This window comes from Bufo bufo, chromosome 3 (genome assembly GCF_905171765.1).
Source record: "Bufo bufo chromosome 3, aBufBuf1.1, whole genome shotgun sequence".
NCBI classification, from domain to species: domain Eukaryota; kingdom Metazoa; phylum Chordata; class Amphibia; order Anura; family Bufonidae; genus Bufo; species Bufo bufo.
Window position 1 is genome coordinate 328,325,196 of NC_053391.1, and position 21,789 is coordinate 328,346,984.

Sequence of the window (21,789 nt, forward strand, 5' to 3'; positions counted from 1 at the left end):
TGAATCGTTTTCTTCACTACTGTCAAGAAATGGGGAATGTCCTATTTTGTCCGAACCGACAGCCTCCATACAAATGAAGGGGGACCATTTTTAACAGACGTTTTGAAGGGCATCGGTGAAAAAAAGTTGTTTTTGAATGTACCTTTTAGCGTTCTAGCAGTTTTCAGGAATACATTTTGAAATCCACAGTATGTTCATTTCTGATGCAGAATGGTCTCTGGTTTGCTTTTCTAAAATCTATGGCTTACCCTCTGTCCATTATGCTTCCCTTCCCTGATGGTTGCCTGGCTCCTTTGCTGGATCAGTCCCAAGCGGATCTCTGTACATCCCTTCCTGTCCACGGCAGGAGGCGGGGTTGTACAGAAACGGTAAAGGAGCTCCATTTTATTTGTCCCCCCACCCCGCGGCTTGCCTGTTTCCGCAAATGAAATCTGCAAGCGAAGTGGATACTGATTGGTGTGGATTTGTCACTGCAGATTCTTGTGGAATTGCTGCTGAGGTTTTCCTTTACGTGTGCATGAGGTGTATTATGATGGCAGGAATTTTGCGCACACTTGGTCTTCTGCGGCTGGCTTCAGTGCACCCCTTTCCGTATTGCTGCTGCCGAGGAATATTTGGTCAGGATTGTGTACTGTGAGGAGCCATCCATGTGGTTATAAATAGCTTTCAGCAGTGCATTTAGAGGGCTGGTTGGGAAGAGCTAAGTTAGGGATATACTCATGTGAACAGGTGGCTAATATAGCATGTAGTTGCCAAGAAGCCATTTTCCTCCCCACTTGGAAAAGCCACATTTTCTCACTGAATTCAGTCGGTTGTAGAAGCCTACTAGCAGATGAGGTGGGATATTTCCACCTTTTATTTTTCACAGCCCCTTTGGAAAATGAAAGGTGGAATCTGGTTGCTATGGGCAACTAAGCAAGTTCTACTTCACACCAGGTTGATAAATCTCCCCCATAGTGCGCTCCTTTCCCCAGCAGTCCTAAATAGTTTAACAGTAGTTTTAGTGCACCCTTGTGATCAGTGGAAGTCCCAGTAGTCAGACCTTCACCGATCTAGCAACTACAGCTTGTTGTAACTGGAGATTTTTATTTTTTTTATTTTTTATTTATGGCTTTTTTTTTTTTTTTCAGCCCATGATTATGGGGTCTGACATCTTGTCTGAAATGAAATCGTTTTCTAGGCATGTCTGTGGCTTGTACTGGGAGTGAGAATATAAGCTGTGATATCACCTGTTGTGATTGATGGATCCTGTGTTATCTATACAGATGTAGCCTGTCATACTTCTGTCTGTAATAATGAGATGACTGCTGAAAAGTGATCTCTACGAAACAGGGTATTAAATATAGGTAGACCCATGTAAACACACATGAAAACATGATTTAAGCAATGGGTCGTTTTTGAGTACTTATCCCCTTTAGGCTAGGGCTGAGCAGTTAATTGATTTGATTAATTGAATTGCCATTTCATTTTACCAAAATTTTGATATGTTAGCCTCACCCCCCTCTTGGTGGGGTAATATCACGCCAAATGAAAACCATGGGAGACCAGCGCTCACTGAAGTCACTAACCCTCTAAATGCCACAGTCAATAGCATCTGCAGCATCTAGGGAGTTTAGAGGTAGGGGCCCTACCAAAGTCCCCAAGGCTTGCCATAACTGTATATCTATTAGACCAGGCATGCTCAACCTGCGGCCCTCCAGCTGTTGGAAAATTACGACTCCCATAATTCCAGGACAGCCTACAGAAGGGCATGGTGGGAGTTGTAGTTTTACAACAGCCGGATGGGTTCAGGTTGAGCATCCCTATATTAGACCATACCACAGGCTCTACCTAATGGAGAGCCAATCACATGTTAGAGATAGGCAATACTTCATTGACACTCAGGGTATACCAATGCATTTTAAAAACTACTACTAGTGAGATTTAAAAAAAAGAACAGTTAAGGGTTAATGGTTTATTTAAAGGGGTTTTCTGAGAATTTTATTGATGTCCTATCCTCAGTGACAGCACGGCTCCCCATAGAGAAGGAACGTGTTTTTTTACCATCCCTGCCTTCTCCATTGCTATAAACACAGCACTTAATGAGCAGAGTGTATGATGCTGCTTCTTGCTCCACTCCTAGCAATGATATGATCGCAGGGTGTCTGCACAAGCTGCTGGGTCTTAGCAGACCCAGATCAGCTCTGAAGTCAGTCTCTGCAGCCTTGTAAAGACTTTGGGGGCTGTATCCCCCTGTAACTTGGGTTAATACATCAGCCCCAGTTGAAGAAGAAATTGGCATTAAAAAAAAAGTTGTATGTAATCTAAAATGGTGTAGAAAAAAATAATAATTTACTCTGTAAAGTTAAGCCATCATACGGCTAGAAAGGAAAATTAGTTAAGGTCAGGAAAAATTGAAAAATAAAACCCCAAGAAAATGGAGATTAAACCCTTCCCGACCTATGACGTACTACTATGTCATAGGAACCACTGCGTTCCCGCAATTTGATGTGATAGTACGTCAGTGATCGCGCAGGCACCGGAGCGGTGCGCATGTGTGATCACTGCAGGGGCCCGGCAGTCCGTGGTAGACGGGCCCCTGCTGTATCCGCAGGCATCGCTGTAAAAGCCAATGCCGGTGGATTAACCCCTTCTATGCCGCGCTGACCGAGACATAGAAGGGGTTTGTCGGGTGAGTTATCGCATTGCGTCCCCGTGCTGCTGTGGCGGGGACTCTATGCGTCACAAGGCAGCCAGATGCATGGCATCGGGTACTGCCTTCTTCGGGGGCCGAGGAGATCCATCCTCAGGCTGGGTCTCCTAGGCAACCTGTTTGTGTACTACTCACTGTAGTACACGAACAGGCAATGCATTACAATACAGATGTATTGTAATGCATTGCAGAGGGGATCAGACCCCCAAAAGTTAAGTTTTTAATAAAAGTAATAAAATTAAAGTAAAAAAGAGAAAACGCCCCTTTCCCCTCATTTTATAATAAAAAACAGCAAAAAACCCTAAACCCACACATATTGGGTATCGCCACGTCCGTAATGACTGGCTCTATAAATATATCACATGATCCACCCTGTCCGATAAACACCATAAAATAAACTGTGTAAAAAAATAAATAAAAATTGTCACCTTACATCACAAAAAGTGAAACGCCAAGCGATCAAAAAGGTGTATGTCCCACAAAATGGTATAAATAAGTCACCTCATCCCGCAAAAAAATGAGCCCCTCTCTTAAATAAATAAGAAAAAGTAGACATTAGGTATTGCCATGTCCGTAACGATCTGCTTTATAAGTCGCATGACCTAATCCCTCAGATAAACGCTGTAAAATAAAACTGTGCCAAAACATAAATTTATTTGTTACCTTACCTCACAAAAAAACGTAATATAGAGCAATTAAAAATCATATGTACCCCAAAATAGTACCAATAAAACTGGCACCTTATCCCGTAGTTTCCAAAATGTGGTCACTTTTTTGAGTTTCTACTGTAGGGGTGCATCAGGGGGGCTTCAAATGGGACATGGCATCTAAAAACCAGTTCAGCTAAATTTGCCTTCCAAAAACCATATGGCGTTCCTTTCCTACTGCGCCCTGCCGTGTGCCCGTATAGCAGTTTACGATCACATGTGGGGTGTTTATGTAAACCACAGAATCCGGGTAATAAATATTTAGTTTTATTTGGTGGTTAACCCTTGCTTTGCTACTGGAAAAAATTGATTAAAATGTAAAATCTGCCAAAAGTGAAATTCTGAAATTTCATCTCCATTTTCCATTAATTCTTGTGGAACACCTTAAGGGTTAACAAAGTTTGTAAAATCAGTTTTGTATACCTTGAGGGGTGTAGTTTCTAAAATGGGTAATTTTTGGGTGGTTTCTATTATGTAAGCCTCACAAAGTGACTTCAGACCTGAACTGGTCCTTAAAGTGGGTTTTGGAAATTTTCCGAAAAATTAAATGTCATTTTCAAAATGATCCAAACATAAAGTAGACATATGGGGACTGTAAAGTAATTACTATTTTTGGAGCTATTACTGTCCTAAAAGTAGAGAAATTGAAATTTGCTAATTTTTCGAAATTTTTGGTAAATTTGGTATTTTTTTGATTAAAAATGTTTTTTTTTTACTCATTTTTACCACTGTCATGAAGTGCGATATGTGACGAGAAAACGATCTCAGAATGGCCTGGATAAGTAAAAGCGTTTTAAAGTTATTACCACATAAAGTGACACTGGTCAGATTTGCAAAAAATGGCTTGGGCAGAAAGGTGAAAACAGGGCCGGGGTAGAATAGCTTAAAATTAATATCAATCCCTAAGTTAAAATAAATATTATTTTTTTTTCCTTGAAAAATTGCCATGCCCTCCTTTTTAAAGGGATTCTGTCACCAGATTTTAACTTATTAGGTTTAACTGACATTAGCACATTGTTAATGTCAGCTAGCTTAACTAGCCTATTCCTACTTTTATCTATGCCCCCGTTACGCCAGAAATTAACTTTTATTATATGCTAATTAGCCTCTAGGAGCAGGGGGGGCGTTGTTCCTGCTCCTGGAGGCTCCGTCTCCCACCTTTTGGTGTCACCACCCTCCAAGTCCTGATTGACAGGGCCAGGCTGCGCTCGCCTCTGTCTGCCAGCCCTGTGCTCTGGTGAAATCTCGCGCCGTTCAGTATGAACGGCGCAGGCGCGGTGAGGAAGCTGGCAGCCTGCAAGAGTCTTTCCCTCACCACGCCAAATACTGAACGGCGCGAGATTTCACCAGAGCACAGGGCTGGCAGACAGAGGCGAGCGCTGCCTGGCCCTGTCAATCAGGACTTGGAGGGAGGTGACACCAAAGGTGGGAGACGGAGCCTCCAGGAGCAGGAACAACGCCCCCCCTGCTCCTAGAGGCTAATTAGCATATTCTAAAAGTTAGATTTCTGGCGTAACTGGGGCATAGATAAAAGTAGGAATATACTAGTTAGGTTTAGCTGACATTAGCACATTGCTAATGTCAGCTAGCTTTAATAGGGTTAAATCTGGTGACTGAAACCCACTGCTTAATTCTTGTCAGGATGTGGACTCTAACCCTGTGGAAATGTTCTGTACTGATAGCATGTGTATGGCACAGGGTGCCTGGGCTTTGCAGTATTTTGCAAGGTTCTTGTTGGCACTCAAAGGGTTATTCTCATCCCAGCCTTTCATGGCCAGAATAACTAGATAGATCAGTGTCTTGGGGTAGGCGGTGTTTCGGAAATGGCCGAGCTGGCTACAGTCCAGTGTTTCCCTAACTCCCATTGCAAGGAATGAGGGCTGCGCTAACGGGGACAGTCAGCTAGATATGCTGTTCCCATAACTTTTTGGTTATGGAACAGCTCACTGTGCTACACTGTGCAGCCCCCATTCACTGGTATGGGAGATGCAGAAACAGATTGCAGCTGGCTCTTATGTTTCCATAAAGCCAGTCACCCCAGGCCAGTGCATAATCAGGTTATTCCCATCTCGGCTATGAGGTGGGAAGTGCCCTTTTAAGGGTATTTATTGCAGAAATTTCAGCCACTTAAATGCCATGGACAGGCACGTTTTTGTAATTTGCGACCTGACCTTCGGAATTATGTAGGTTAAACGGTCTTTTGCCTTTTTGGATTTCATGAAAGATTTTATTGTAGTTAAAGTGGACTTCAATAAGGCCTATGGTGCTGTGATATGGGTGCTGTAGTGATAATACTTCAAAGCAAAATATCCACAAAGTATATATAGCAAAATGAAAAATGAGCCCCCACACAACGAACAATCTGTATTGGAAGACCACCGCATAGTTAACTCCAAAAAATCAGTATAGCCAATAACTAATATGAACAACAAAAGTTGAAACTCAAAAATGATAGTAGCTAGGGTCAAACCAGTGGTGGGTAAGGACAGGAGCCCCACACATTGCCACTGCTCAGGGGTAACGGGTCGCTCCTTATATAGTGGCCTCATAACAGCAGCTGTAAATAAATTATTAATGGAACTACCTCATTTATTACCATTAATTTATTTAAAGCCATTATTGTACCGCAGTAGTGGTGTAAAAAATTTGCAGATTGACGCTCCATATTTGTGCCATAATTTACGACTTTTGAGCTTGTCACCACATTTTTAAAGGGCATCTGTCAGCAGATTTGTACCTATGACACTGGCTGACCTGTTACATGTGCGCTTGGCAGCTGAAGGCATCCGTGTTGGTTCCGTGCCCATATGTATCCACATTACTGAGAGAAATAGTTTTAATATATGCAAATGAGCGTAGAACATGTCCTATACTTTGCTGCAAAATGCGGACTGTGCTCCCATTGAAGTCCATGGGTCCACAACAAAATGAGGATGCCACTCAAAGTGCATCTAAGTTTTGTGAACCTCAAAATACATACAGTTGTGTGAATGCACCCTAACGTAAAAGATAACGTGACACAAGGAGGTGGTTGATGGAGCCGTATCGTAAATCTGGTAAGCCCTTTCTGTTAGGAGTATGGCGAACTGATGTTCCTAAAACGTCTAATTAATCTCCGTTTATGATCCAATTACGGTACATATTTTCAAAAGGAAACAAACTGATTTATTCTGTAGGTTCCCTTAAGGTCCCTTTACACGGTAGAATGAAAAAGCTGATTCTCACTAGATCGGTAATGAGCGTTCATAGTTGTGCTCATTAGCGATTATCTGGCAGTGTAAAGGATTGCCCGATGAACAAGCAAAGCTCGTGATATTTTCAATTCTCTGCCCGTGTAAAGGGCCCTTTAGTCTCATTCCATTGTATTTATCAGGAGAGCGCTCCCTCACCAGCTATTGAAGGCTTTTTACGGTGTCTCGCTGTGAGGAGAGCAGGCGAGCTCTTGCCTCATGAATACAATAGGTGCAGTCTATGTACATGCCATTTTGGACCTTACTTATAGTCCAATGACAGATTTGCTTTAATGATCACAAGCAACTAGTATCTTAATTGAACTTCACTTTTTATCCCAAGGCCCTCCACCGACTAACCTCTTCCAGCCTCCGCGGCGTCCTGGCTTGGGAACCCTTGGAAAGCCAATAAGGCTCCTGGCAAACCATTTCCAGGTACAAATACCAAAAATCGATGTCTACCATTATGATGTGGACATTAAACCTGAGAAAAGACCCAGGAGAGTGAACAGGTAAGTCAGTTTTAGAACTAGCTTGATGTGCTTTTTTTTTCCCCCCACCATCAAACACACCAACCTTTTTATGCTGTAGCTAACCTTTCCTCCCTGCCTGTAGGGAAGTGGTTGATACAATGGTGCGACACTTCAAGATGCAGATATTTGGAGACCGCCAGCCCGGATACGATGGAAAAAGAAATATGTACACTGCACATCCACTGCCAATTGGGAGAGAAAGGGTGAGATAGTTAATTATTATTTTTTTTACTTGTACTAGCATCACCATCTAGCTCCAAAAGAAAAGTTAAAAAAAACTTTGTTAGTTTTTTTTGATCAGTTATGATCAGTTTGTCACATATAAATAAATGAAAAAGGCACATATTCGAGTAAAACGCCAATGTTTTTGGATGTCCCATTCAGTAAAGACCTCTTCCTCATGCTGCTGGTTCTGATTATAAATGCTGAATGTAAGTGCTTGACAATCAGCATTTCATATATATTCTCTCCCTTCTGCAGGTTGATCTGGAAGTGACTCTTCCAGGTGAGGGTAAAGACCAGACTTTCAAAGTGACCATTCAATGGGTTTCAGTAGTCAGCCTGCAGCTTCTCCTGGAGGCATTGTCTGGACATGTGAGTGAGGTTCCTGAAGACTCTGTGCAAGCTCTTGATGTTATCACCCGTCACTTGCCGTCTATGAGGTATGTAAAAAATTAATCCATGGGTTATGATCCCTTATCAGAACTAGTGCGATAATTATTTTTATATACTTTTTGTTTTATTTCTGTAGGTATACCCCTGTTGGGCGTTCATTCTTTTCACCCCCTGAAGGTTACTATCATCCCCTGGGTGGGGGTCGTGAAGTTTGGTTTGGATTTCACCAGTCCGTGCGTCCGGCAATGTGGAATATGATGCTGAATATTGACGGTAAGTAAAGCCCTTTTTCTTTGTGTTAATGGAGTTTTTTGCTGCATCTTACCACTGTTTATTTTGTTGTTTGCAAACCAGTTTGCAGTTTTTGTAAGAATTAACGGGAAAATATTTTAAATGTACAAAAAAAACACAATAGTGTTAAAATCCACAATGGACTGCATGACCGCTTTATTTTTAGCTGCTTGCCAGGAACTGTGCTTTGTGGCAGAGTTAATTTTGGAATATTGGACATGCTGCTCAGTGAATGGGGTCTCTTGTAATGTTTCGTTTGAGATATAGATATATATTATTATATTTTGAGCACATCTGTAGATTTTCTTCATATGGAAAAGCGTGTGTAAATAACTTTACGTTGCGTATTAAGTTGAGCCCTCAGCTCAAGGACCTGATTTCCATGGCCTACATTACTTCAGGCACTGGCTCAAATAAATGACAGAACCCTCTTGGAAGTGTCAGCATCACAACAGAGTACAACTTCTTCTACCATAGATTTATTGACCTAAAACCTTCTTAAAATACTTCACGTCATGTGAATCTTAACATTGCATAAATTAAATACCTAAAGGGATTCTCTGGGCTTTTTATATTGAAGGTCTCTCCTTGGGCTGCTCCCAGCGAAGTGGATGAGAGCAGCTCTGCAGTACCAGATCTATACATTACTACTGTGTAGTACTGCAGAACAGCTCATCAGTTGGGGTGGCAGGAGTCGGACCTTTGTCTGATATTGATGACCTATCCTATACTTCTGTATCCCATAAATCTGTTGCAACTTGAGTATGACCAAATATCAACATGGATCCCTAGCCAGTTACATAAGATAAATATCTTAGTCCTGAAATCCCATGCATTTGCCATCTTATCCAACCTTGACAAATATTCAGCACTTCACTCCGTCCTGGCCTGCCTCAATAGATAGTACTGTGCATGCGCAGTGTCTTGAAGCACAGGCGTGGGACTTCAGGTTCATGTGCAAGGACAGTGGGGAAGCTTGAACCTCTACAGCCACCGTGACCTACTGGTACATCATGGTGGCTGTAATCTATGGAGCGGTTTGCTGCAGTGAGCCCGCTCCATAAGTGGCTGGTGCTGGATGTATAATACCGCAGTCACTGGGCCGCATTGACTGGGAACGGTGATCATGCCGAACAGTCATTTAATCCCTCAGATGCCACAATCCACACAGATCACGGCATCTGTGAGTTAAGGCAGAGGGATGCGGCTCACTCTGCTTTCTTTCGGAACCCCCACAGTGAAATTGCATGGCTCAGATCAGGTTAACATGGCAGGCTGGACACTTCTGAAGACCGAAGAACCGCTCAGCAGGGAGCGCGTCTGTATCCGATTTTCCCTAATGGATCTCTATTAGGGTGAATGGGACAAGGATAAAAAAAACAAAAAAATAAAAAAATTCCTGTGGTGAATGCTGTAACGAAAAATAAACACAGGATTCGCTGTTTTGGTCACCTTTCCTCTCCCCTCAAAAAAATTTAAATACAGTGATCAAAATGTATCCCAAAAATAGTACCAATAAAAACTACAGTTCGTCCTGCAAAAAACAAGCCGTGTGGACGGAAATATAAAGTTGTTTGTCAGAAAATGGCAAAGCAAATATATATATATATATATATATATTTTTTTTAAAGTAGCATAAAAAAAATAGAAGTTCGGTATGTCCGTGTTCGTATTCAGCAGCAGAATAAAGATGTCATGTCCTTTTTAGCACACGGTGAACTCCATGATGTCAAATCCCCCAAAACCTTGGCATGAAAATGCAGAACCAAAAATGGGCCCCATACTTTTGTTTTTGTTTTTTCTCCCTGGCTGTGACGCTCTGCGCTGCGATTGGACCGTGCTACAGGGCAGTCTCCTCCCTGTACCGATGCTATTCATTAGCATACCAGCCGGGAAAACTGCAGGGGGCACAGCGGGTTAACGGAGCAGCACCCAGATAAACTAGCAAGCAATATTCCATCCCTGCACAGTGCCCTACATATCCTGCTAGTTATTTCATAATGTCTGGACCTATAAAAGGATAGATAGAAGCACTAGGAGGGAAGGCAGCTGAGCGATGGTACACAGGTTGGCTCTGGCCTATTCTAGGTGAACTGAATGACTAATTTCCATATGGATTAAAAGATGACTTTCTCCAGATAGCCGGCTCACTTTTTGGTAGCAAAAGTTGTGCGTACAATAGGAGGCATCCCTACCAGGCATTGTAGGTAGTTTAAAAGGGTTGGCTGGGCTATACAGTTGTTGATGACTTGTTCTTAGAATAGGTCATCAATATCTGATTGCAGATATTTGACTTTGACACCTCAACGTTCAGCTCCTTAAAAGGACTGCACCGCTCACAGCTTCCTCTTCCATTCACATAGTTGTATCAGGGCTTGTTTTTTGCGGGCAAGTTGTACTTGCATTACGTATAATTAAGTGGGAAACTGGATAATTCCAAATGTAGAGAAATTGTTAAAAAAAAATAATAATAATTCCGCCAGTTTTTATAGGTTTTGTTTTTACGGAGTTCGTTATGCAGTAAAACTGACTCTCTGAAACAGTACGAATATGATAACACATTTACATAGTTATTTCAATACTGACAAAAACAGGCCCCAAAAAAATGTTCTTTTCCATATTCCCCTCCGTAACTTTTAGAGATATGTCTACGGAGCTGTCAGGGCTTTTTGTGCGGTGCAATCTGTAGTTTTTATTGATACCAGTGTATATAACCATTTGATCACTTTTTCTTAAATTTTCATAATATAAATGTGTTTAAAATTTTTTTGGGTGGTGCAACAATGGCAATGATTTCTTTTAATTATGGGGAAATTGGATGATCGAAATGTTTTGATATTAAAAAGATATATGCAAATTAAGATCATCCTCTTTCCCCATATCTTTTTAATATCAAAACTTTTTTACTTTCCTTTTTTTTTGTCACCCTAGGTGACGATAAGAAGCAGGTATTTGATTTCTCCAATGCATTGGAAATGAATTGCCATTCCAAATTATTGCAGATTCACTGTGTTCTTATAAAGCCTTGCTACCTGCAGGGTTCCATAGGAACTACAACTGCAGTAGCATGGGGTATTGTCAGAGTGCCAGGCTATCACAGATGGATGCCTCCCCCAATTGCCGTAAGGGGAAGCTGTTCAATACCTGGAAGCACAGCGATCCCGGGTAAAGTTGCCTCAGATGCCGTGGTCAATTGTGAGAGGTAAAATGTATGCGATCGGCATTATCGTAAACATTATCCTTGGATGTCTGCTTTTTAAAATGGCTTTAAAGAGCGGACTTCCGCTGTACATGTACTGTAGCGGTCACAAAGGGGTTAAACATATCAGTTGCCTTTCCTATTTAATGCTTTTTTTTTTTTTCAGTTTCCGCAACTGCTTTTTATCGTGCTCAGCCGGTCATTGAGTTCATGTGCGAAGTTCTTGATGTTCAGAACATTAACGAACAGACCAAGCCTCTGACGGACTCCCAGCGTGTGAAATTCACCAAAGAAATAAGAGGTCAGTCATAGAATTTTTCCCGAATTCTTTCCGCTCCTCCAGTGTTTGCTTTAATGGTTACTATTTTTAATATCACATGCTTGCTCTTTAGGTCTAAAAGTGGAGGTCACACATTGTGGGCAGATGAAGAGAAAATATAGAGTGTGTAACGTTACCAGAAGACCAGCAAGTCATCAGACGTGAGTTTTCATATTCTTTACTTTCCATTAAACATTTTGTAAAGCTGAATTCATGATGACCAGGTCATCTGGAATAGTTTAAATTAAAGGGGTTCTGCAGTTTTTTTTAAACGGATCTATCCTCTGAATAGATAATCAGCATCTAATCGGTGGGGGTCTGACACCCAGGACCCCTGCCGATCAGCTTTTTGAGAAGGCAGCGGCGTTGGCAGTAGCGCCACAGCCTTCTCTCTGTTTACCGCAGGCCCAGTAACGTCACGACATGTATTACTGGCCTGGCCTGGCCTAAGCTCCATTCAAGCGAACAGAGCTTAGCCACGCCTAGGCCATTGATACTAGTCGTGAAGTCACTGGGCCTGCGGTAACCAGCGAGCAGGCCGCGGTGCTACTGCCAACGCCGCTGCCTTCTCAAACAGCTGGTTGGCAGGGGTCCCGGGTGTCGGACCCCTGCCGATCAGATGCTGATCTGTCCAGAGGATAGATCATCAGTTTAAAAAAAACTGCAGAACCTCTACGTTTTTTTTTTTTTTTACAATAATGGGCGTTTTAATTTTTTATTTTGAAGTGGTATGATAAATTTATTTAAAGCTTATCTAAAAAAAACTGTCATTTGCTTTTCAGTCACAGATCTTAAAATGGAGGCATTTGTAGACAGGAACCTCTTGCTGACAGCATGTAACAGCGCAAGAGCTGAGTAATTGAATTTATAGTTTGTGGGTAAAGATTCAGTGTAACTTGTATCTTTTTCACTTTAGTCCCTGATCTTTCTATGGTTAAGGGTCTGATGGGTGTCCTGTTAGGAAAGGCTGTCTGTTACTGTATTACCACGCACACATGATGCTGTCAATCGCTAAGAATGATCGTCCACTGGACTCCTAAACATAGAAAGATCAAAATGTGTGCTCAGCCTCTCTTGCTCTGCCATGTTATCCACAGTCCACATACACTGGACAGGTTCCTTTTTAAAAAGTCACTTGAATAGGACAGAGTTGTCCCATTAAAGTGAATTGGGATGGTGCCGCTGCATTGACGGTGAGCAGGTAAGTAGAGAAATGAATACTGCTTGTACGAGCGCTTCATTCTTCTCAAACTACTGATCTGTGAGGGCGCCGAACCCCTGCCAATCTAATATTGATGGTTTATCGTGAGGATAGTTCATCAGTATAGCAAAAGCAGATAACCTCTTTAACCCCTTAATGACCAGGCCATTTTGCACCTTCGTGACCAGGCTCATGTATGACATGTATCACTTTCTGTGGTGATGACTATCCAAGCCATTCTAAGATCATTTTCTCGTGACACATTGTACTTCATGACAGTGGTAAATTTGAGTCAATATATTTCACCTTTATGAAAAAATCCCAAATTTGCCCAAAATTTGGAAAAATTCTACTTTGTCTATTTTATGTTGGCATCATTTTGTAAATGTCAGATTTATTTTTTTTTAGCACGTTAGAGGGCTTAGAATTTTAGAAGCAATAAAAATTTTTAAGAATTTCCAAAACCCACTTAAGGACCAGTTCAGGTCTGAAGTAACTTTGTGGACCTTGCATAGTGGAAATCCCCCATAAGTGACCCCATTGTAGAAACTACACCCCTCAAGTTACTCAAAACTGATTATACAAACTTTAACCCTTTAGGTGTTCCACAAGAATTAAAGGAAAATGGAGATGAAATTTCTAAATTTCACTTTTTTGGGCATATTTTCCATTTTAATCCATTTTTTTCCTGTTACACATCGAGGGATAACAGCCAAAATAACAATATTACCCTGATTCTGCGGCTTACAGAAACACCCCACATGTGGTCGTGAACTGATGTAAGGGCACATGGCAGGGCGCAGAAGAAAAGGAGCGCCATATGGTTTTTGGAAGGCAGATATTGCTGAACTGGTTTTTAGATGCCATGTCCCATTTGAAGCCCCCCTGATGCACCCTTACAGTAGAAACTCCCAAAAATTTACCCCATTTTGAAAACGACAGGATAAGGTGACAGTTTTATTGGTACTATTTTGGGGTACATATGATTTTTTAATCACGCTATATTGTTTTTTGTGAGGCAAGGTAACCAAAGAATGGATGTTTGCCGTGGCGATACCAAACAGGTTTAGGGTATTTTATTTTGTTAAGTTTTACCCAATTCTAAATGTGCGTATATGGGAAAATGTAAAAAAAATATTTTTTTTAAACTTTTTTACTCAGACCCACTTGGTTCTTGAAGAGGCAGTGGGTCTGATGGCTCTACAATACACTGCAGTACACTGTATTTTCATTCACAGTAAGCCTGATCAGGCTCCTGCCTGTGTAATGCGTCCGTTTGCCATGGTAACCATTGGAATGCTGCCACAGCAGAGCAGCGGCCAGATGGGAGGGGGGAAGGAGGGAGCTCCAGCACCGATGTCGGCAGTATGTTACAGCTGACAATCTACTACTGCTCGGCGATCCTGAAAAATTGTGGGGGAGGGGTGGGGCGTCGGGCCCACATTATTACCTGGTCCCGCTCTGCCATTCTGAGGGGGGGGGGGGGGGGAGCGATCAGGGCCCAGTGAACACGGCAGCGCAGCCCCGATCTCCTCGACACGCAGAGATTGGAGCTGCGCTGCTGAATGCTCCGATTGGTCAGTCAAATCTGACTGACCAATTGCAGCAATCCAAAAGCAGGGACCTCTGTGATTAGTTCCCTGCCAGGTGCCCGGACAGCTCAGCTGTCCGTAGTACCCGTTTAGATGCCGGTGTTATCGCAAGTGTACTTGCGGTGACATTTCAATCTCATGATGTACTGTGCACTTCATGATGTGGTAACTAACACCACATCATGACTTACATAGTAAGTCCTTAGTCACTAAGGTGTTGATTGTGTACTGAATATTATCAAATAAAACTTTTTTTAAAAGTACCAAGCTAACCTGTAGCCGTACTCCAGTGGTTAAAAAAAATCTGGAGTTAAAATCTATAGACCAAAGGGTTTTGTTTTAAGGTGTGCCAAAATGAGCAAACTGCATGCCAATTAGGACCACGTAGAGTCAAGATAAACTGACTTCAAAAATTCTCTTCATAATTCCCCCATTGTTTTTCCCTTGAAGTTTTCCTTTGCAGTTAGAGAATGGCCAGGCAATGGAGTGTACAGTGGCTCAATACTTCAAGCAGAAATACAGTTTGCAGTTAAAATATCCTCATTTACCTTGTCTGCAAGTGGGCCAAGAGCAGAAACACACCTATCTACCCCTTGAGGTAAGTGCTTGAATTGAAACTAGAAATCATTCAGGTGAGTTATATTAGTTAATGGGATTGAAAATGGTTATGATTAGGGATGAGTGAGTAGTCTTCTGATGCTTCATTCAAAGTCTATTGACATAAAACTTTTGCATTGGCTCCGATGAGCTGAAGTTGTTACTTCACGAAGTCTCGCAAGACTTCGTATAATTACTTTGTAAATTATTACTGTAAAAATCCTTGATACCAAACTCTGGTTCGGTTCAAAATTGTACCTTGGAACTGAACCAGAGTTCGGTATCAAGGTTTTTACAGTAATTCAGTTACTACACCAAGTCTTGCAGAGTAATAACTTTGGCTCATCGGAGCCAATACATTCTAATACTGTACAGAGCTCCTGCTCCGTGCAGTATTGCAACGAAGTGTGCGAATCGAAGTCTTTTTGCTCGTCCCTAGTTATGATGCTGTACTATTCATGTCACCCCTTTTTTCTCCTACTTTTCTGTGACTAGCTCGAAGACAGTTTGCTTAAACAGGAGCCTGCCTCTGTGTCCCGTCTGCAATAGCAGGGAATAATTTGTCCTAGGTCTTGATGCCTCATGCACACGACTGTATGTTCAGTCCACATCTGATCCCCTTTTTTTTTTTTATTTTTTAGATCAGATGCGGACTCGTTAATTTTTAAGGGGGCTGCAAAAGATAGACTGTACACAGTGTGCTGTCCACATCTGTATGTCTATTTGACACCCCACAAAAAAATATAAAATGTCATGTTCTTCTCTATTTTGTGGACAAAACAGGACATTGCTACAGGAGTAAAAATAGTCGGCATGCATAAGTCTAGGATCCGTGATTTACAGTTGTGTGCATAGGCCTTAGTCGTATATAGCAGTTCTTAAACGGCTAATGGGTTATTTGTTAATTTTTTCAGGTCTGTAACATTGTGGCTGGACAACGATGCATCAAGAAACTGACTGATAACCAGACTTCCACTATGATAAAAGCAACTGCCAGGTCAGCCCCAGACAGGCAGGAAGAGATCAGCAGACTGGTGAGTGCTTCTGTAGTTATACAAGTTTCAGACATCCCAACCTGCAAAAACTCATTTCAGGGAGGTGCACTTCTCATTTCAGGGAGGTTTTCTTTCACGAAATTTTTATTACATTTTCCAAACATATGCAGTATCTGCACACTTTGCTCTATGGTGTGGAGGACTGGGCTCATTACCCTGCCCCAAATTATCATATTTATGTATATGATTAAAGGGATTCTGTCATCACCTATAAGCCCTGTGAGCTAAACATCTGCTCATGTCCAGGGTAGCATTCTGATTTCTAAGGTGGCCTTATAAAAGCTATTTGTGGCTTTATTCTGCGGAAAAACAGGTTTTACTAACCTGTCAATCACTGAATTAAGGTGCCCAAGCAGGGGAGGTCTGTGGATGCATGGTGCCCGGCCGCACGCATCGCCGTTCGTGCCCAGCACCGCCTTCTACTCCTCAGTGCCGCCTCTCCCTCCCCCTCCTCGAGATCCCGCACGTGTGCACTGCTGGCATCGGCTTCTTGCACTGTGCGCACGCGCCGAGAAGGGGACACTGCTACAGGTTGCCGGAAAGGTTTACTGCGAGTAAACTAGAGATGGGAAGTTCGGATCTTTCACATGAATCGGTTCATTCGCTGAGCTGACAAGAAGCAAGTGAACCGAAGCTTAGGTTGCGCGGATGCTTCGATTCACTTGCTGAGTCGGCTCTTGGTCTGAGTCAGGAAGTTTATTCTTTAAAACCCTGTGTGTAATTATCTACCCCACTGTAGGAAAAAAACAAGCATCCAGGGTGGGTGAATTTAACACTGGGGTAAATAATATAATTAAAATGGAGGGTTAAATGTGTAAATGTATTTTAAAAAAATACATCTCTCTCAATAGTTCTATAGCTACTGAATGAGACAGAAGAAGGGATGCCTTTAACATATAGATCTCATTGAGAAGCCAATTTGACCCTAAAGGGTTAATTCAACCTGTAATCTAAACTCTGTCCTGTCACTTCTCTCATCTCTCTGCTCTGCTATCAGTAAACCTATATTGTCTCATGTGGGTGTCAGGGAGCCGCTATCTAATAGAGGGAGACTCCCTGAACTTCAGGGAGACTTGAGATCCCTGAAGTTTGGAGTTTTTTATTAAAAGGGTTATCCCATGAAAATTATTTATCACTTTTTCACAAGATGGTTGATACCTCCCCCATGGTCCAGATAAAGTGGGGTCCTAGAGTCTCCTCTCTGAATGGAGCGGTAGTGTGCATGTTGATTCACTGTTGCATTCACTTCTATGGGACTGACTGACAGCACTTTGTCAGTCCCATAGAAGTGAATGGAGCAGGGGACCAACATGTGCTCTACTACTGCATTCAGAGAGGAGACTTGAGGACCCCAAGTTCTCTGGATCGTGGGGGCTCCTAGCAGTCAGACAATCACGATCTGTTTATCACCTGTCTTGTAGGTAGGTTAGTTTTCATGGGATAACCCCCTTAATGATTCCAATATTTGAGTTGGTCCAACTTTGACAAATTATGATTGCTCGATGACTGGGTCAGAGACATAAGGGCTACAGATCAAGCTATCAGAGAAGATTTTACTGAGGACTGAACAGCCGGCAGAGTCACTGAGACCTGAAGGTTAGTGTAGCTAGCAAACTTTTGAAAAGATGTAACAAAGACCAATTGGAAAAACGATTGTAGCCTAAGATATGCATAATGCAGTGATAAAAATGCTGCGCCTCCATTCTGTATTGGGCTGCTAAAGATGGTGGAGTATAGAGCTTGGTGATCTTCAGCAGTCCGATTGAGAATCAATAGTGGCTATGCGCATGATCCATTCAGACAAGGTAGTGGGATACTTATTCTTGTGACCACCAGGAGTCAACCCCCTCCCGATAAGTTGGGACCTAAACTTTGCATAACGCCCTTAAAGAATTTGTAGCCAATGCCTTGGTGCCACATACTGCGTGACACCTTTTTAAAGGTCTTATGGGAGCCAGTGCCTCGATGGGTCTGAACTGTTTTGATGACAAAAGGTGGACCTAACTATATTAGGGAGGTGTTTTTAATGTTATGGGTGTTCAGATTCTATAGGTTTGTGTGTATGTAGATATATTTATATCCCATTCAGTGAGACTTGAGCTGCTAAAATGAATGTCTGCCAGTAATACTTGATACCACAATGACTGGCTGGCCATATCTTCCTCCAACAAATTGTGTTATGACACAAGTTGTCTTTTGACACAACCCCTTAAAGCCTATGTTTGAAAGGAGCAGCTACTTGTTTTAGAAACGGCAGAAAGACTTCAGTTTTTTTTTTGTTTTTTTTTTTGTGGAGATACAGTAAGTCAGAATTTTGTGTAGTTTATAGATATTTCTCTTTAGTGTCACAGGGGGCACCACCTACCAGCCATACCCCCTGTACACCCCTCCTGCAGGCTCTGACAGGACAGGTCTGATATATATTTTTACCTTTTTTTACTTTTTTGCTTCATCTTCTAATGAGAAATGTCACACTCAAGTTGGGGGACCAGCGAGTCACCAAGCTTGCTCTTTGTTCCCTACCTCTGGAAGGCAAGGAGGGATGATAGATGGCAAATCCGCTGGCCCCCACCAGCAAGTCACCTTATCTTTCAAGTCCCCCATGTTTTCTCATGTAGCTTCCTGCCCCAAGGGGCAGCACACTGAAAATGGTGACCCAGCTGGACATGACAGAGGGGCAGAAAGTGACGCAAAGGTAAGTATTCTAAACCCCCCACCACAACCCATCCCCACCAGGGCACCATTCCACTTAACTGCTGGTCCCTGATCAGAACTGTGGTCTTCTTCCTTGTTCAGGAACCTGCCATCTATTTAGTAGATATGCTCTACTGGGTGTCTTTTTGGGAGGGCTTTAACGTACTCTGTCCCTGCTTTCCTTCAAAGTTTCTTTGCAATGGACATAGTAATTCTCAGGCTTAGCCTGTTTATTTGGTTTCTTCACATGGACATGTGCCTGTGGGGCAGCTTTTTGGCTCTCATTCTTCCAAAGGTGTGTTTAGAGTTCTGCTCATCCTTCACCTAGATCTTAGTCTTCTCCAGCAGTTCTGACTCTAACCCTTTCTCCATGCAGCATACAGAGTCATTCTCTCGGGTATCAGACTGCTTTCATTCTGAGTTTCCCTAATTACATCAGTTGATGCATTTCGGTTACTGGCTAAACAGCTTTTCTGGAAGGGCTACGGCTCTTTGTTCCCACCCTCTGGTACTGTTTTGGAACATCCCACTGTCTCCTGTATGTCACGAGCGAGGAAGCAATGTTTTTGACTCTCTCCTGTAAAATCCTTTTTCTTGCTACGTCCTTCAGGGACACTGCTACCTTCAAGTAGTTTTGCTTGTTTAGAAGATGGGTACCACTGTGTGTGGTTATGACCCATCTGAACTTTTTCTCTCCTTTTTTGTGATTTATCTTTGGTTGGCTTCTCCTGGCTGCTCCTACTTGGGTTCAAGCTGAGTAGCTCAGTTCCTGCAGAAGGTGTATGTCTGGTGGAGGGTCACAGCGATGCTCACTGTCTCTTGTGTTCCCCAATGAACATAGTGAGATGGGTTTTCCATTTTTTTATTTTAATTTTAGCGTGTCAGTCTCATCTGTCTTGTGTATATATCAAACATGGTAGTTTTTTTTTAAATTTACGCTCAAGGAAATGTTTGTGCATGGGTTCCCAAGCTAGCAACGAGAACATTCAGGAGCTGCACAGACTGACGTGTTGTCCAAAATGATAGAACGTTAGTGCTGAAAGTTGTTTTGTCACATGTGATGTATGATTTTATTCCTACAGGTGAAGAGTAATAGCATGGTGGGAGGACCAGACCCATATCTGAAGGAGTTTGGCATAGTTGTACATAATGAAATGACAGAGCTCACTGGCAGGGTGCTTCCAGCTCCCATGCTTCAGTATGGTGGCCGGGTAAGAATTTGCATTACTCTAAATGAATATTTCACGCATTTAATTTTAGTTTATCAGATTTAAGTAGGCAAAAAGGAAATGTTTTTTTTTATTTTTGTTCCCCCCCCCCAAAGCATGGTGTGCTTTCTTTATGGCAGCTAAAGGAAATGTAGGACAGCAGGAGTGACAAGGGAGATGTATACAGAGCCTTCTCTATGTATACAGTGTTGCTATTTAGGCCTCTAGCAAAGCAATAGTGCTGACAATAAAATGGTGGATGATGGGATATTTCTGCTCCTCCACTTGTCAGCTTTGTTGTATAGATTGGGAGAGAACAGGAACCTGGAAGCAACAGTTTGACTTCCCTTGTGGCCAGTGTGAAAACTGGATATTTCAAGATTTTATAAATTAATAAAAATACGTCACCCAAAATGTAAAAAAAAATAACAAAATAGATTAGTGGTTTTCTGTTAATGCTTTCTATTCGGCTACATTGGTTCTTTAGTCTAGACAAAACCTAATGTCCTGCATGACGTTAAGAGGAAATATTTATTGGTTGCTTAAACATTATTTGCACACTGATACCTGCTTTTTTGTTTTTTCTCCAGAATAAAACTGTGGCTACTCCAAACCAGGGTGTCTGGGACATGAGAGGGAAGCAGTTCTATGCTGGCATTGAAATCAAGGTTTGGGCCGTTGCTTGCTTTGCACCTCAGAAACAATGCAGAGAGGACTTGTTAAAGTGAGTTTGAGCTTATCCTGTTAATATTGACAAGTAGTGCAGACAACCATTGCTTGATTTCATTTGCATCTTTTGTTTGTTCTATTTAACAATGGTGGGCCAAGTGTCGGAGAAGTTTTTTTGGGTAGTAAACTGCACTTTGCAGTTGTTGATGTAGTTAGCAACTAGTTACAGTATAGTCAGTTCTCAGCATTTACCATGTGTGGTTTGTTCTGCTAGATAAGTGCAGAACCCGGATTTACAGAAACATGAAATGGCATTGGGAAAAAATTACTTTTCCACTACATTCTGAAGAATTAAAGGAATTGTCTGGGTATTTTACCTAATCTGTAGTTGATACTAACATGTGGAAGGAAGGTCTTGCCCATCCCTTGCTCATCCGATGTCGCCGTCTGCTGCACTGATGCAGGCTGTTCTGCATGGGTCCCGATGGAATGTGTCCGGGACCTGGGCAGAAGAGCCCACATCCAGTTCCTGTGCCACTGCGGCATCATTGGAGGAAGAGGTAGGTAATATCTTGAAATAAATAAATAAATAAAAAAACTTCCACAGGTTAGTATCGTATAGGGATTATCCGACATGCCCAGCGAACCCCTTTAACATCTAATTGCTAAATAAGTAGTGTTTTCCGACTTTACTTAATTTGCCCACCACTAGGAATTGTGATAAAATGACAAAAGGAGGCATGCTCACTAGTTTAATCCCTGCTGCTAGGGATTAACCCCCTTCTACCCCGAGCCAGTTTTCACCCTCCTGCCCAGGCCATTTTTTTTGTAAATCTGACATGTCACTTTATGTGGCAATAACTTTCGAACACTTTTACTTATCCAAGCCATTCTGAGATTGTTTTCTCGTGACACATTGTACTTCATGACGGTCATAAATTTGATAAGGAAGAACAGCCGGCACTCAATATTCATATGCGGTGCACATGTCAGGGTCAGCGTCCAGCAAACCAGAAGAAGTGAACGGCACTCTCTGAAATGGATACTACTTTTTCTTATTTATTGCCACATGAAGGAACAAATAAGTGATGCATTTCGACTAGTCGAGTCTTTGACACTTACTTGTTCCTTCATGTGGTAATAAATAAGAAGAAAGTATCAATTTCAGCGAGTGCCAGTCCTTTCTT

General features: G+C 42.1%; 1 protein-coding gene across 1 annotated transcript in view; it reads left to right on the forward strand.

Moving 5' to 3' along the window:
• Positions 1 to 21,789, forward strand: part of LOC120995283 (protein argonaute-4) — a 67,527-nt gene that overhangs the window by 12,789 nt on the left and 32,949 nt on the right. The window contains exons 2-11 of the mRNA XM_040424382.1: positions 6,973 to 7,141; positions 7,245 to 7,365; positions 7,643 to 7,824; positions 7,914 to 8,050; positions 11,434 to 11,568; positions 11,660 to 11,747; positions 14,830 to 14,977; positions 15,891 to 16,010; positions 19,808 to 19,936; positions 20,524 to 20,657. Of these exons, the coding sequence (XP_040280316.1) occupies positions 6,973 to 7,141; positions 7,245 to 7,365; positions 7,643 to 7,824; positions 7,914 to 8,050; positions 11,434 to 11,568; positions 11,660 to 11,747; positions 14,830 to 14,977; positions 15,891 to 16,010; positions 19,808 to 19,936; positions 20,524 to 20,657 (1,363 nt within the window). The remainder of the gene's footprint in view (positions 1 to 6,972; positions 7,142 to 7,244; positions 7,366 to 7,642; positions 7,825 to 7,913; positions 8,051 to 11,433; positions 11,569 to 11,659; positions 11,748 to 14,829; positions 14,978 to 15,890; positions 16,011 to 19,807; positions 19,937 to 20,523; positions 20,658 to 21,789) is intronic.